The sequence below is a fragment of the Hakea prostrata genome, chromosome 3, assembly GCF_041222555.1.
Source record: "Hakea prostrata isolate BN-2017 chromosome 3, UWA_Hpros_2, whole genome shotgun sequence".
Lineage (NCBI taxonomy): Eukaryota > Viridiplantae > Streptophyta > Magnoliopsida > Proteales > Proteaceae > Hakea > Hakea prostrata.
In genome coordinates this window covers 29,495,605-29,511,867 of record NC_142602.1, presented here as the reverse complement: position 1 = coordinate 29,511,867, position 16,263 = coordinate 29,495,605, and the positions used below count along the sequence as shown (strand labels likewise).

Below are 16,263 nucleotides of genomic sequence, written 5' to 3'. Positions count from 1 at the left end.
TGCTCTAAAAAGAAGAGTAGGACAGTACCTCAAAGAAACTCCCCTTGCTCGAGAAAAAAGAGTAGGACAGTAACATAAGGAACTCCCCTTGCTCGAAAAAGAAGAACATGGCCAATACCTCAAGGGAACTCCCCTCGCTTTAAAAAGAAGAGCAAGGCAGTTACATAAGGAACTCCCTTTGCTCGAGAAAGAAGAGCAGGACAATACCTCAAACGAACTCCCCTTATTCTAAAAAGAAGAGCAGGGCAATACCTCGAAGGAACTCCCCTTGCTCGAGAAAAAAGAGTAGGGCAGTTACATAAGGAATTCCCCTTGGTTAAAACATAATCCTGAGGCTAGAAGAGACAACCATGCTCAGAACACTTCAATAAAAGTTATCGTACTCAAAACAATTCAAACACTAAGTACAAGAGAATCATTACATGAAACATAAAGATGCATTAAATTGTTTCAAAAGGATGAGAGTCTCTAAACCGAGCATAATAAGTTTAAACAGGGTGATCCTTGGCAGCAACACCCTCTTCTTCGTTCACTAAAGTGTCTTCGATGCTGTTCCAGGTTAGTTCTTGCTGATGCTGACATGAATAAGTGAGAAGAAGAGAAACAGAGAGAGAGATGGAAGAGAAATGAAGAGACAAAGACAGAAGTGGATAGCTCCTCCGACTTTGAAACTTTGTCTAGGTGTTCACGTTGATGTTGAGGATTGTTGCATCTACGAGGATTTCCGACAGCTGGCGGTGGCAAGTGTCTTCCACCACGAAACTATTGAATGAGTTAAATGGGTGCAGGTAGAAGATGAGTGAAGGAAGAATCTCTTCATCCATGCAAAGGTTGGGTTGGGGAGGAATTTAAACTATGGGGTTATGGATAATTTGAAATTCAAAATTTAAATGACTTAGATAAAGGTAAGGGTAATTAAATAACTTTATTAATTAATTGGGTACTTTGTAATTATGCATGTGAGTGCTTTGTAATTTTAGAAATAATAGCAGTAGGTGGTCACTACTTTCACCCCAAAAATAGTAGGTGTTGTAATTTTTACTCTTTTTTTTTTGGGTAAAAAAATGGGGTCAAATAAATTAAAGAACAAACTACATTACACCTAGAGGTCTTTGTTTATAATCTCTCACAAATAGGTATTTATTTATTTTACAAATTATAGATATTATTCTAATAATATAAAATCAAATATAATAAAAAAATAGAGAAGAGAGAGAAAAAAAATTAAGAGAAAGAAAAAAATAAATTAAAAAAGAGAGAATACTCAGTTGTGGAAAAAGATTTAAAAATGAATTCAAACAATAAATTGAGAAGAATTACAGGGGCAAGGAGCTGGTTTCTAATCATTGAAAATTACATTTTTAGCCGTTATCTATAAATTTAAGAACTATTTCCAACATTTGGTGCGTAATGGTATATAGCTCCGCCTCAGTAAAGGAGAGGAATGACTGAGAAAGGCATGCAGAAGATTATACCCCAATCTCCTCCTACTTCTCCTTCGTCTTCTCTCGGGCTCTGCTTTCTCTCCTCTGTTCTTCTGCAACTCCCTTCTCTATCTTGCTCCGTTCCTAGTGCCAGGCATTCCGGTGCGGTCACAACATCAACATGAAAACCTTGGCTTTTACCAGAAGGTATTTGGTTTCAACATTAGCGACTTCTCATAGAGTTCGAAATCGAAGCCAGCGGCGATCCTGTAGTTCTGTTTCTTTCCAAACAAGTTTCGTAGACGAACTTGGAGGTATAGGCACTGACAGTTCCATCGTATCCTACTGTAAATCCGGCAACATTGATGAAGCCGTCCATCTACTTCGTGACTCGCTGGGGACAAGCTTCAAGCCTTCTGTAACTTCTTGTAATATGGTTTTATCTTCTTTGGTTAAAGCATGCAGATTTGAAGCTTGTTTGTCTACGTATAGTCTGATTAGAAGCTGCGGAATTTCGCCAGATATAGTGACACTCAACATAATCATGAACTGCTACTGTGAAACACGTCAAAGCGATGTTGCCCGCCAAGTGCTCGACGAAATTCGGGCTTCTTGTTGTGTGCCTACGGTCATTACATATAATACCCTGATCAAGGGGTTATGCAAGGAGGGTAGGATTACTGAAGCCCATCAAATTCTGTTACAAATGAGAAAAGCAGCTCCAAGTCCCAACGGTCGAACCTATTCAATACTTATTACTTCTCTTTGTGGCTTATCTAGATCAGAAGCTGGCTTGGAGTTACTCCGGGAAATGCTGCGAGCTGGTCTGAAACCGACTCTGACTACGTATAACACGGTTTTAGCTGGTTTGTGTACGGAACATAGGATTAAAGTGGCAAGTACACTTTTCAGTAAGATGGGTAAGCTGGGTCTTACACCAAATGTAGTAACGTACACCTCAATGATAGATGGGTTATGTAAGGAGAAATTACTGGGTGATGCCATGAAGCTTTATCATGAGATGTTAGAGAATGGTTTATGTCCGAATGTTAAAACTTACACAACATTGATTCATGGGCTATGTGTCAAAGGATATTGGCAAGAAGCTACTGGGATTCTTCTGGAAATGCTGGCAAATGGTGTCAGTCCTAATGTTGTTACTTGCACAGGGGTCTTGAGTGGACTCTGTAAAGAGGGGCATATACAAAAGGCTATGAGGTTTTTCGATCTGATGATTCAACAAGGGTTTGAACCTAATGAGTTTGCATACACTACATTGATTGATGGCCTTTGCAAAGTGAGGAGAATGGAGGATGCATGCCAAATTTTCGCTTGCATGGAAGAGAGAGGCCTTGGAAATAATATTGTTGCTTATAACATATTAATTAAGGGTTTTTGTGAAATTGGAAAATTGGAGGAAGCTAGAATGCTCTTCCAGGAAATCATGAGGAAAAGTGTCAAACCTGATGTCATTACTTATAACACATTGATAGATGGTTTTTGCAAAAACTTGTTTGTCAAGGAAGCTATGCAATTGTTGCAGGATATGAAAGGTCAGGGTCTTGAGCCAAATGTCATAACTTATAACACCTTGTTGAATGGTTTATGTAAGGGTGGTAATCTGGAGGGAGCCGTAGACATGGTTGAGGATATGATCCGCAAAAAACAAAATTGCGATGTAATCACCTATAATCCAATCATAGATGCAATGTCTAAAGCAGGTAGACTTCAGGATGCAGAGGTCTTACTTAAGTGCATGGCTGAGAAAGGTATTGCAGCTGATGCTGTGACATATTCTACCATTTTAAATGGGTACTGCAAGAATGGACAGTTAGCTGATGCTAAGAGGATTCTTTCAATGATGGAGGAGAAAGGCGTTTGCCCAACCGTTGTCACCTACAAATTCCTTTTGCAAGGATTTTGCAACAAAGGGGAAATTAGTGAAGCAATTAAGTTACTTTATGAGTTTGTTGTAAATAAGTTTCTTCACCCTACCATTGCAACCTGTCTTTTCCTGGAGAATGTTGCAAGGTTTAACCAACTTGAGAACTTGTCTTGTTTGCTCCCAATCATATGTGGGGAAGTGGAGAAAGATGGGTAGTTGTTTTGGCCTATTGAATGTTTTACATGAGGAGGCTGCAACCAGTTCTTGCCTTCCTTTTTTCATCATAAGAATTCTTTTTGAACTGAACTGACGATTGGTGAATTCTAGCACCCCTGGTACTTGAATTTGGCTGTCAGTGGTCATTCTTTCATTATGGTGCTTCAGTTCGAATTTACAGATCTTCATTCGCAGTGGTTCTTTAGGTGAGTTGAACTGTTGGTCATTGAATTAAAAATTTATCGGATTTTCTTTTAACAATTCAGTTGTTTGGCCTAATGAATATTTTGAGAACCTATTGTTTGCGGCTGAAATTGCAGAATCTGCTTCTCCCGGTGGGACTCTGCTTATGCAGAAGCCTTCGGCACCGGGGCTTGCCTTTTTTATTTAGAATATTAATTTTCATTTTTTTCTTCTTCTTGGAAATGTAGGTGCAGTGGCAACGGCAAGGGCAAAGGCATCCTCTACCAGTATTGACCTTTGTTACCAAAATGATAAACCTGATACATCCAATTAGGTAACAAAGTTTCTTCCAGCCTTTTCTTTTCTTTGTGATGGATTTGGTTGGATGCACGTCAGAAATCAAGCATTACTTGAATGAAAGAATTACCATTGACAGCCAAAAGCAGGCACCAGGGTGCTAGAATTCTCCTGTTTCTAGTTAGATTGAAATGAATTCTTGCGTGAACCTGTTTCTAGAAACTACCAAAACTTGTGTAGCAAGATTCCTACATTAGAAAGAGTAGCATATCTAAAAAGGAAACAAGGAATAATGGCATAACACTGTTCACGTGAACAGTAACAGCCCAAACTTCAACAATAACATTTTAAAGGTGATAGATAATCCTTAGAGTGAAGTGCATTGCTTCCTGACTAATTCAATTCTACCTTCACATAAGCAATCATGGTGCTTAGGACCCATTCTGGAAGAAATGTTGGAAGAGCTAGTAGAGAAATTGCTGGAGGTACTGCTAATGGAGCTGGCAGATACCACCTGACAACCACTGATTATTACTGCTCAGTATATGGTAGCCCTCATGACTAATATGATACAACAAATGCAACAACTACAGTAGCAACAACAGATGCAACAACATCAACAGAAATTCATGGAGACTGTTGCATCTCACACTCTAGCAAACAATCAATTTGCACTGCCACATGAAGGTAATGGACCTAGACATTTTGGCTAGCCCTAGGGAGGGGAAGATCCAAGCTTGGACGATAGAGAGGTTTCAAAAGCTGATGCCCATGGAGTTCTCTGGAATCAGTTAAGACACCTTGCAACCTATGCAGTGGATCAAAGGAATGGAGAGAGCTTTTAGTGTGATGCTCTACACCATGGCTCAGAAATAAGGATGTTGATTTGTAACTGAAACTGAATACTGAATCCAAAACCGAGCTGAATTAACTGGATCGGACCCAGCCTAATTGAATCAGATAGGATTTGAATCAACCAGTTACAATTTTAAGCAGATTCTGTTCGGATCCGGTTTGGCGGCTAGAACCCCTGGTCCTAACTGAAACCGAAGCGAATGGCCGAATGGCTGAATAGTTTTAACTATTCAATGTTTTACTTTTAAAGTAGTATTAATATATTACCACATTAGGTTTAACCCATAGCCCTTTAATTACTTTAGCAAATTTCAACATGTCTTTAAAAAAAAATTAGAAAGTTTAATTAGTGGTTGTAATGTGAAATTCCACGAGGGCTGGAAGGGCCGAAATAGGGCCTAGTGTTGCTGCAAAGCCCAGCCGCATGAAGTGTTTCATCAGCAGGTGCATTTTTGTCATTTTGACAGCCCTAGTCTAGCCCGAGTTAGTCTTGTTAGATGCAGAAGACTCTGGTCCTGATTTTGTTAATTGAGTCAGTCCTTTTAGTTAAGTAAGAGTCCTTGTATAGTTAAGAGTTCTATTTAAAGAATGATTCCTTTACTCGCTGCCCTACTTTATCAAAAGTCTAATCCTACTTTTATTTGGCAATTTGATCCAGTATAGGTTGAGATAAGGAAGAGTCCTAAATTTTTAGAATTCCTTATTTGTTTTGTGAGTACTTCAATATGGGCTATAAATACAGCCCAATACATGAAAACAAAAATCAGTTTATGTTGAATAAATTTGATCGAAGGAGAATTCAAGTGGAGTTTCAGGGGTTTCCAAGGAAGGAAGCCCTGCGGCAGCCTAGTGATTGGTTTTCATTCATGCAAATCTTCTTCCCCAAGCCCACAACTAGTAAGCAAGCATCCTCACCCTGCCCCCCTCTCCTTTTCCCCTGTCTAAAACTCTTCCCTCATCCCTGTTGCACTTCATTCTATTCTAAAACCCTAGAAACCAATATACCCCAATCCCCTCCTCCAATCCCTTTCGCCTTCTAGGATCTCATTCCCACCCCCCTATCTAGCACTTGACCTTAAACCTAGCCCCAATCATCCCTTGAAAACCCTAATTCCCCTTGGATCCACTTCTCCTCACCAACCCTAGCCTTCGACCCTAATTTGCCACCCTCACTAGCCTGAAAACCCTAGCAGCACCTAACCAGCTCTTCCCTACACATCCTAAAACCCTAAACAATCCCTACAACTGTAGCCGCAGGGCTTGAGAAGCACTAACTTGCCTGCTGAATTCAATTATTTGGATCTTGTAACGGGCCCTCAATCCTAAGGCTACATTAGGTTGACTCTCTTAATCTTTTAATTTAAGAAGCTTTCATATCATTGTTACATTGTCTTCTATCTTAAAAGATTTTCTTGCTTTAAAAATATTTAATAATAAGACTAGGTGAAAATGGGAAACCTAGGTTGGAAACTGGGAAATTTTGAGGAAACGTGCAAGTTTCGACAGGTTTTAGGGAGTATTTTAGGGTGAGACTCTGACATTTAAGCTAATTAGAGTATAAAGAACACATTGGCTATATTTTGCTAAAAAAGTCAAATGTAGATATGTCATCTAATATACATAAAATCAATGTAGAGTTGTCCGAGAAGTATACAATAAACTTAACTACTTAAGTACATAACATTCAATATATAATTTATAACTTCAAAACATCAAATACAAAGTAACTGACAATAAAAGGAAAGTACAACTCAGTGCCTCGGTGGATCCATTCTATAAGTCGAGTAGTACTGTGCCCATAACATCCCCTCCTCCAACCAACGAACATTGACTTCCCATGACATTTTATGCCTATGGTTGTCAAGGTAATCGACAATTGTTACTTTATAAGTCTGGTCATCAACATGCCCAAGATAACTAGTCTAAGGGAATACACAATTTGGATAGGGAAGTCCTGATGGAGGGGGTATTTGGGGAAACATGAAAGAAACAAAAAAATTGAAAAAATGGGAAAGCTACAAAACATGTAGGAAAAAGTCCTAGGTTTCCACAAAATTTCCCAAGTTTTCATGAAATTTCCCCGGTTTCCATTAAATTTCCCAGGTTTTCACGAAATTTTCCAAGTTTCCACGAAATTTCCCATGTTTCCCACGAAATTTGGGATTTTTTTTTCTTCTCATGAACTTAGCTGGTCTAGCTGGGTTGAATCAAGTTTTGACAGGTTTCGAGGTTTTGACAAGTTTCGACAAAATTTCAACAGTTTCGATCGAAACTTGGGATTTTTCGGTCCCCTAGTTTTTCATTCGAGGTTCTCAAAATGGGAAATTTCGGTGGAAATTTCGCAGGTTTCAATGAAATTTTGTTCTATGAACTGAACTAAAACCATTTTTATGATTATTTTGGAACCATATTTTAGAACTGAGTAAAAGCTGTAAACAAACTGAAACCAAGATGGTATGGAATTGGATCCAATTCTAGATCCGACTATGTTTTTGGATTGAATTTGAATTACACTATCATTGCTTTGAACTGAACTGAATAATCAAAGCCAATCCAATTGACACCCTTACTCAGATGATTCTTTTTGCAGGTTACATGATGAAGAAGGGGGTGGATTCTTGGTGGAAAGCTACTCATCATAATCACGACTTATCCCAACCTTTCATGGGATGATTTTAGGGAGGCATTCTTTAGGGACTATTATCTTGAAAGTTGTAGAGATAGAAATGAGTTAGAATTTATTAACCTAAAGCATGGCCCTGAAGTTAGTCCTCAAGTATCAACATATTTTTGAATATCTGTTTTACTTTGTCTGGTTCATCAGAGGACAAATGGAGAGAAAGCCAAGACGCTTGTGAAGGGTCTGAGGCCTTCTATTAGGGTTGTACCTAGAGCTCAGTGCGGTTAGACTCATACAGAGGTTGTAGAGATCATCAAGTTTGGGGCAGAGTGATGATGAGGCGACTCGTGGTACATAAAGGTAGCTTTAGTCAAGGTTACCAAGCCCTAATAAGTTTTATGAGGGAGCTTATACTAGTCAAGCATCAATAACAGTATAAAGACCGGAGAAGTCAAGTTCCTACACCTACAGTTGTAGTTGCACAACCTAATGCTGGACCAAGGAGTTTTAATTGCTACCAGCAAGGGCACTTTGCCGATATATGCCCTAACTTGAAGATTATTTTGGGCTTCACCACTCATGGACAAGTTCTTGCTTCTGCCTAAGGAAGTTGAGGTAGCCCTTGGCCTCAACACAGGTGCATTGCATATTGTCTCCACACCTTATGGTGGGTTGGGGGACTAATGCCCTTTGGACGTAATTTAAGTGGTAGTCTAGTGAATTGAAATTAAATTAATTGAAGGCAGATCAAAGGTTCAACATTTAGTGGGTTTGAGATTTTGGTTTTAGTTGTCATTTTGTTAGGCCTTAAAATCAAGGTCTTGTCGAGTTGGAAGTTATTTTTCCTCCTAACTCAATGGCCCAAATGGGTTTAGCTGTTTAGGTGTCTTTTGGGGTTGAGATTTTCTGTCCAGCCTACTTTAGGCCTTTTGAACACAGTGGTGGCCTTAGATTTATGAAATAAGTATTGTAAATATGAGTTCCATTTCAACCGCTATACTGAAGGTACACCCTAAAATGGCCTGTTGTACACATCATATACTCAACTATGAATACGTCAATGTTCGTACTTCAGACAAGTATGATACACATATTCATCTTCATACTTCATACAAAGTTCAAATGATAAATTGAGAGGACAGAAGTGGGAAATTTGAGGAAGTAGAAGCAAAAGAAACGAAAAAAGAGAAAACTTGCTCGTGTTCTATCGACTTGAGCAAGATCTTTGAATAATAAAGGAGTGGCTGGTTGAAACTTGGGTTGAACCTTAATCACGGTTCGAGATCCTGAGTCAAACAAGATCTCAATCTGAGATATACCATTTCTTGGTATCGTGCATGATCTCATTACTTTTATTTGGAAAAGTGAGATATCTCACGAGATCTAGAACGATGTGATAGAATAGTTTTATTTTTTAGGTTATTTTATAGTCCAATTTGATAAAGAAACCGTGGAATTGGAGTTGGTTGAGGAGTTAACACAAAATAGGAGACAAAGGAATATAGAGAGAGGAAAATGGAGACGAAGAAGGAATTGGGAAAGAGAGAGAACGTTGGAGGAAGCTAGAAGTTGGAGAGGGATTAGGAAAAAAAAGGTTTAAAAGTGATAGAACATTTCTGGAAGAAGTACTCTTCTTGCATATGGATAATAGTTTAACCTTCAATAGTCTATCTAATAAATTGTAGAATGGGTTCGGCTGCTATCATGTACTTCTTTTTCAATGAATTGTAAAGAGTTCACCAGCAGCGCTGCTTATGTGTGCTTTTTCTTTGGTGGGATCCTTCATTTTTGCAGGATGTAACATTTGTACTCTTCTTTAGATGGCTTGAGCAAGAATGCAAGAGTGAACACCATGATCGAATGTAGTCACTGCCATTCCAAATTGGTCGTCCCAACTACCAAAAACTGTGTATCAGCCTTGTTAACAGCACCAGGAGCAATATATCATGAAGGTACTCCATACTTCTCTTGGTTGTTGGGAATTGCATTTGGTTAGTCTACGAGAGATTGGTATTGTCTATTCTTGTGTGTTATCTCATTGATGTCAAATATTTTGGTGTGCAAGATAATGTGGGAAAAGTATGACTATTTTCTTCTAATATAACCATTCGTTTGGAAGAAATTGTATGTCTAGACATCCAAATTGGAATTAAACATGAGGCCTTTATCTGATTCTGCCTTACAGTTTGTCCCTTATTTGTGTGGGTTTCCAGCATGTTCCTTTTTTTAATCCTGTTTTAGTTTAAAATTGTAGGGCTTGTTAGCACCAGGCTTTAAATAGAATTCTCATTTTTTTGATATATAGTTAGAGTCCTTCATGATGTGATAAAAAATGCTTTCATAAAAAATTGAAAAAAAATAAAAAATAGCATTATTGGAAAGTTTAGTTAATATGTTGTAGAGAGTTGAGTTAGTTTTGGAGGCCCTTTTATTGAAATGGCTCACAAAGAAAATAGAGCTGTGATTACTATACTGTGTGAATATAGGCAATGAGTCATATATTTGATAGTTCTTAAAATTATATTCATATGGGGCTTCCTCTTGCTAATAGGCCAGCATGCTTATTCTCCATTAAATTAGTAATAGCTTTCTCAATGTTCATGCACATGATACCAGTTAGTAAATCACAGACAATTTCCAATTGTAAACCATGAACAGATCTATAAATTTCAGAATTACCTAATTGATCTCTAGGTCATGTATTTTTATAGTCTCAAATTATATTGATTTAGGGCATCCACCAGGCAACAGGTCAGCATGCCTATCCTCCAAAAATATTTGCGCAGGTCCAAGCCCAGTCCTAAGCCCAGGACTACCAAGCCCAGCCCATAAATCTTGGCCTAGGCTGGTCAGGGCAAATCTGGCCCGGTGGTTATGCAATGTGTGTCTAGTGGCCTTGCCAGAAAGTCACGAGAGTGTCTCCTAGTTATTAGTACTTGTGTTTTCATATTCTGAGGCACGACAATTATGATCTTTTCTTATTCTTAGGACTGCTGGTTAGTTTTCTTCAGATTCCTGTATAGTAGTCTGAAGTCTAGTGCTAAGTTCTAATTTTTGTTAGGTTTACTCTCATGTAGTGTCAATAAGATTGAGGGCCAATAACCAAGACCTGAAGAAGAACCAACTCGAATTTGGGTGGGAAATGGTAGGTTAGAAAAATTGATCCGATGGAATTTGGGTTTTGAGTTGGGGTCTCTCAGGAAGGTGTCAGTAAATAAAGCTTTGCCCAAAAATTTTGGTGATACATGTACTCTAGGCTAGAGACACTGTTTCAAATTCGGGAAAAAATTGGGCAAAAGTTGTTTTCTTGAAAATAATTAGGGTATTGGGGAGACGGCGACACAACCAAGAAACAGAGTTCTTGTCGTCTGCTTGACTTGAAACTTTTATGTAGCCCTAGATTGAATAGGATCAACTAGGGCCAATCTTCCACAACGTCAATTAAACAAAGTTGGGGTTTAGGGTTTTGGGATTTTTGGTAGCTGATTGGGATACACAAGAATATAGGTTATATTGGTTGGATGGGGCTGAAACTTGTAGAAAAATAGGTAAATGATATGTGGGATGATTCCTAAAGTATGAGATGGTTCTAATGGTCAGATTGGTGTAGATCTAAGTTCGAATATTGGGTGCTTTGGGGAGTATGAGAACTGAGAAATGGAAAACAAAAGGAATTTAGGGTTCGGGAATATAGAAGGTTAGAAGAAGAATCTTGGGGATGGGGTGATTCAACTGGTTGCTGATTTGAATAACAGAAGGTGGAGAGCTTGAATAGAGAACTAATCACGTGAAGAGGGATGGGGAGGAGATGGTCACGCAACCATGCTATGCACCATTAGCAATAAACAAAAAGTCAAAATTTTAATTAATCAATTCATGACTCAATTGAGCAATTGCATTAATATTCATATCGGTTGACATAGTTGAAACTCAAAACTAGGTATTGAAGTTAGAAACCAACTCTAAAATAGGCTCCAATACCAGAAAGGAAAGCCCTAACCTAATCCTTAACCTATTAGGTAACCTAATTGACTAGGAAATTGAAATAATATAGGAAACAGACTTAGAACAGGACTCTTAAGTAAACTAGTGAAACAAATTCCGTTTTCCTACTTTCTACCCATCTTTTAGGCCCATAAAATTGGCCGATTACGAAGTAAATCCATGGAATCAAGGGATAAATGCATGTATATCCAATCCTAGACTATTTTCAAGGAAAGAAGCCTAATTTGGTGATGGTTCTGCATTAAACTTGGATTGAACTTAGGAGATGGTGCTGCAAGTTATGGACATATCTGATGGTTAGATTGGTGTAGATCTGACTCTGAAATTTGGGTTTCTTGGGGAATCTGAAAATTCAAGAAAGGGTTTCTTTTTTGGTCCACCCTTCCTCCTCTTTCAATTGAAGAATGGGCTGTAAGTCGGATTGAGTGAGAGGCACTAAGGTAAAATAATTGCTTTTGCTGGTCTATTGGATTAAAAGATCATCTGCATGTCAGTTCTTGAATAGAACTCATGGTGGATTCTTGAAGATTCAAGAAAATGAAATTAATTGGCAAAGAAAGGGGATGCGGATGCTGGATCTCCCTATTCAATTGCAATCTTCCAATGGTGGTGGTCAAAGGCTGATTACACAGCAAGATCAGTGACTTGAATTTGAAGCACCAAACTCTGATAGGGTTGGACTTTAAAAACCAAGGAACCTCCAGCAACTTGGACTTGAAACACCAAGCAGACAGTAGTCAGTCCAGACTTCAAACACTAGACAAAATAACTCTCATGCAGGAGAAGAAGTCAGCCAAGCTTTGCTCTAGCAAAAATAAAAAAAGTCCAAGTGTAATCTTCATTGCCCATGATGGGGTATTAAATATGGGCTTAATGCATTACAAGATCCTAAAATAAAAAGGAAAAGTATACTGCCCAATTGTTGGAAGCTTTGACAGGTCCTATTTTCTAATTGAATAAGATCTAAAATTACCTTACCTTTTATTTGACCAGAACAAACAAAATGAAATCAATTTTTTGGTTAATGCAAAGCTAAGGCTACGATAATTTAGCCCCAGTTAACCCATAAATCTGTAGATTAGAAACAAGGATAGAAACTAGAAAGTTAGGATCCGAATCAAACTAGCTACCAAAACTGTGACCAGCCTTGGTGTGAGTGGAGCTTGTGAGGTGTGAAACACTGCTATAAGTTTCACTCAATTCCAATGGTTGGATTGAAAGATACGAGGATGGTTACTAAAATAGAAACTAGTCTACAAAATAGGAACTCAAGTGCTGTAGACCAAACTAGCCAACTGGTTGGCTCCAAACTTGAACTGATTCGAGGTCCCATGGAGGTGAGTTTAAAGTGTAAATTTGGGTATGTAGGGTAACGTTTCTTCCCCCTCCCCCCCTTTCTTTTTGCATGTTTTGTGTCTAGCATAGATTTTGTATCTGTGTTTTCTCCTTTTTTGTTTTTGCATATTTCTGGGTCCTGAAACTCTGTATGGTAACACAGGAAACAAAATGTGTCTTTAACTATGAAGAAAGGAAAATCTGTATAGGTTGCATTCAACAGAAATTGTTCTTAGTTTACCAAAATTACATTAGATGTCAATCTCCAAAGGAAACTAGGAAAACTGGAAGCCTTAAGAACCCCTGATTGATTTTTTGTAGATCGGCTTCCCTTGTTTTCCGAAGCTCAGCTTGGAGTGGAAAATCTCAGAAGTTGAATTGCCTGTCTTATAATTTCTTTACTATTGCAGAAGTGAGATTATTAGATTTGACCTGTACATTTTGAACTTGTGAATGCAACTTACAAAGAAACTTCTTTTTAAAGAAGGGGAAAGATAAAGGATAAGGAAGGAGATAAGAAAGAAGGAAAGAATAGAATCCAGAATATCAAAACACAGAAAAATTCCACAAGCAAAGGCCGAACAATTAAACATGTAGCATCAAGCCCTTCAATTCCAAACTCAATAATTATTTGCTAACATTTGCCTAGCAATATAATTTTCCGCTTAAATGCAGAGAAGCCCAAACCAAACAGTTGCCTCTTTTTCCCATTTGCTGCTTGTAGGTTTCTTTGGCTGAATATTTATTCTGAAACTTACTCCTTATGTGTTGTGGTTCTTGGTTCGTCAGCCATTGATGAAAATGCTAGCCTGCTGACCCCCTTCTCCTATTCTTGCTGCTCTAGGTCCATTTAAGTTCCTCATTAAGCAAGTAAACTCCTCTGCGTCATGACAATGCGTAAGCTAGTAGATATAATTGACAATGTGTGACTATAAATACAGATCTGTTTACAGGTTAAAAATAAAAACCCAAGTTTCTTGAGATCTATTGTGATAAACCCCTAATAAAAAGCATTTATACAGGGGCAGAATGGGCCATCGTGATATGAAAAATTAGCAGCGCCACTCACGCAACTGCTGAAGAAGGACTCTTTCTAATGGACCCAGGACACTCAAGCAACCTTTGATGCACTTAAGACCGCAATGACTACAATCATAGTCTTGGTAATGCCTGATTTCACTGAGGAATATCTGGTTGAGACAGACGTGTCCAGCACTGGGTTGGGGGATGCATTAATGCAAGAAGAAAGGCCGATAGCCTATTGGAGCCAAGCGCTCGGTGTGAGAGCAAGATCTGAATCAGTATATGAAAAAGTGGCAACATTATCTGATGGGATGACATTTTGAGGCCAGGACAGATTAAAAAAAAAGTCTAAAATTTCTCCTTGAACAGAAAATATTAGGATAAGACCAGCAGAAGTGGATAATAAAACCCATGGGGTTTGACTTTGAGATCATCTACACACCCAGGGGAGAAAACAAGGTGGTGATGCCCTCTCCAGACGTGCGGACAGCGAGCTCCACCTATGCTCATTCACTACTGTTTGTTGGAGTGAAGGAGAGAAGATCAATGTGGAAATCTGAAACCACGCGAAGTACAAAAAGATAATACAGATCTGATGCAAGGGACGACTGCACGTCCAAACTTCCGGTTGCGAGAAGGGACCTTACTTTAAAGGGGCGGCTGGTGTAGCCGAAGATTCTGCCTTCATCCCCACCATCCTCGCAGAATTCCATTCCACACCCTTTGGAGGACATTCAGGGTTCTTACACACATATGGAAGAATTGCATCTCTAGTTTACTGGATTGGAATGAAGACAGCGGTCAGGGCCTTTGTCGCAGCTTGTGATGCTTGTCAATGCCGTAAGCACCAAACCATGTTTCCTGGAGGTTTATTAGTACCCTTGCCCACTCCTGAACAAATTTGGGAAGATGTTAGTATGGACTTCATAAGGGGATTGCCCAAGACAAGAGAGGGGGGGGGGGGGGGAGACTCAATAATGATTGTAGTTGACAGGTTGACTAAGTATGCCCATTTAATGGCTTCAGCCCACCTTTACTCAGCTAAAGATGTTCCTCTATTGTTCAGCAAAGAGAGGGTACCATTACATGGCATTCCACGGACAATTGTTTCAGATGGGGACTGGGTATTCCTTAGTCATTTTTTGACTGAATTATTCTGCCTCTATGGGACAGAACTGAAGTTCGGCAGTGCTTTTCACCCCCAAATGGATGGCCAAACCAAATTTGTAAATCACACCTTAGGGACTTACTTACGCTGCTTCTGCATGGGGAAACCAAAGGACTGGTGTAAGTGGCTTCCTTGGGCTGAGTATCACCTAGTCATGTAAGCAGTACTCTCTGGAAGCAGTACTTTCCCTATTTTTTGATTGGGAGGTCAGATATCACTTTTCAGGAAGCGGTGAAAAGTCTCGGTTTTCATTCAGTGGGAAAACAAGACATATTTCTTGGTTTCGGGTAGTTGATCAAAAGTTCCATTGTTTGCGATCCGGCTCCGAGGATTGGTATGATATAACGTTCCATGGCGCAACCAAGATGACACAAGCTGTATACGGAGGGAGCCACTGGTGTTGTACCGATGGGAAGCTCACAGCTCGAAGGTCGATGAATACTTACAGCAGCAGAATTACATATTGGATGAGTTGAAGGCAAACCTCCTTAGAGCTCAAGACCTGATGAAACGATATGCTGATGAACAGTGAAGAGAGGTACACTTTGAAGTTGAAAGATCAGGTCTTCTTATGCATTCAGCCTTTCTGATTCCGGAACCTGCTGAAGAGACCCGATGAGAGGCTGAGCCCCAAGTTCTATGTAACCCCTATCAAATAGTTAAACTGGTGGGAAAGGTCGCTTACAAGCTGCAGCTACCACCTCAGCTACCACCTAACTCTAAAGTTCACCCAGTGTTTCATGTATCCCAACTCAAGACAATGATTGGTCCTCATACTCCAGCTCAGCCATTGCCACCGTGCCTAGCGGACGACTGGGAGTTACAGCTTTATCCCGAAGCATTGCTTGCCACTCGGTATTCAGCAACAGGAGATCTTGAGGTCCTCATCCAGTAGATCTTTACCTCGATCTGAAAATACTTGGGAAAATTTCTGTGAGGTGGCACAGCTTTACTCAGAATTTCACCTTGAGGACAAAGAGTGACTCGTGGGGGGGGGGGGGGGGGGGGGGGGGGAGTATTAATAAACCCCTAATAAAATGTATTTATACACAGAGAGGCAGAATAGGCCTTTTGGGACAATCTGCAAATAACTGATTCTGAGTGGGAAATGGTTGGACAGGGGAGTGCAATTCTGGTTAAGGAGAGAGCGGAGGAGTTGTGAGGGGGATCGGAGAATTCAGATGAGTGTTGGCTGACAGGCTCCTGTCGGAGTTAGAGGACTTGACACCAGTTTTGAGTTCTATTTCTTTCT

At 39.4% G+C, this 16,263-nt stretch overlaps 1 protein-coding gene across 1 annotated transcript; it reads left to right on the top strand.

Annotated features, from left to right (window-relative positions):
• Positions 1 to 1,422: 1,422 nt before the first annotated feature.
• LOC149022025 (uncharacterized) lies at positions 1,423 to 14,771 on the top strand. The gene is made up of 4 exons (XM_089150222.1): positions 1,423 to 3,731; positions 3,957 to 4,042; positions 9,275 to 9,432; positions 13,843 to 14,771. Exon 1 carries the CDS (start codon positions 1,606 to 1,608, stop codon positions 3,523 to 3,525), a length of 1,920 nt encoding a protein of 639 aa, XP_089006348.1. The 5' UTR covers positions 1,423 to 1,605; the 3' UTR covers positions 3,526 to 3,731; positions 3,957 to 4,042; positions 9,275 to 9,432; positions 13,843 to 14,771.
• The last annotated feature ends 1,492 nt before the right edge of the window (positions 14,772 to 16,263 follow it).

What these genes read in the sequence shown, in the direction of transcription:
- LOC149022025 (XM_089150222.1), top strand. Translation starts at nt 1,606, where the DNA reads ATGAAAACCTTGGCTTTTACCAGAAGGTATTTGGTTTCAACATTAGCG.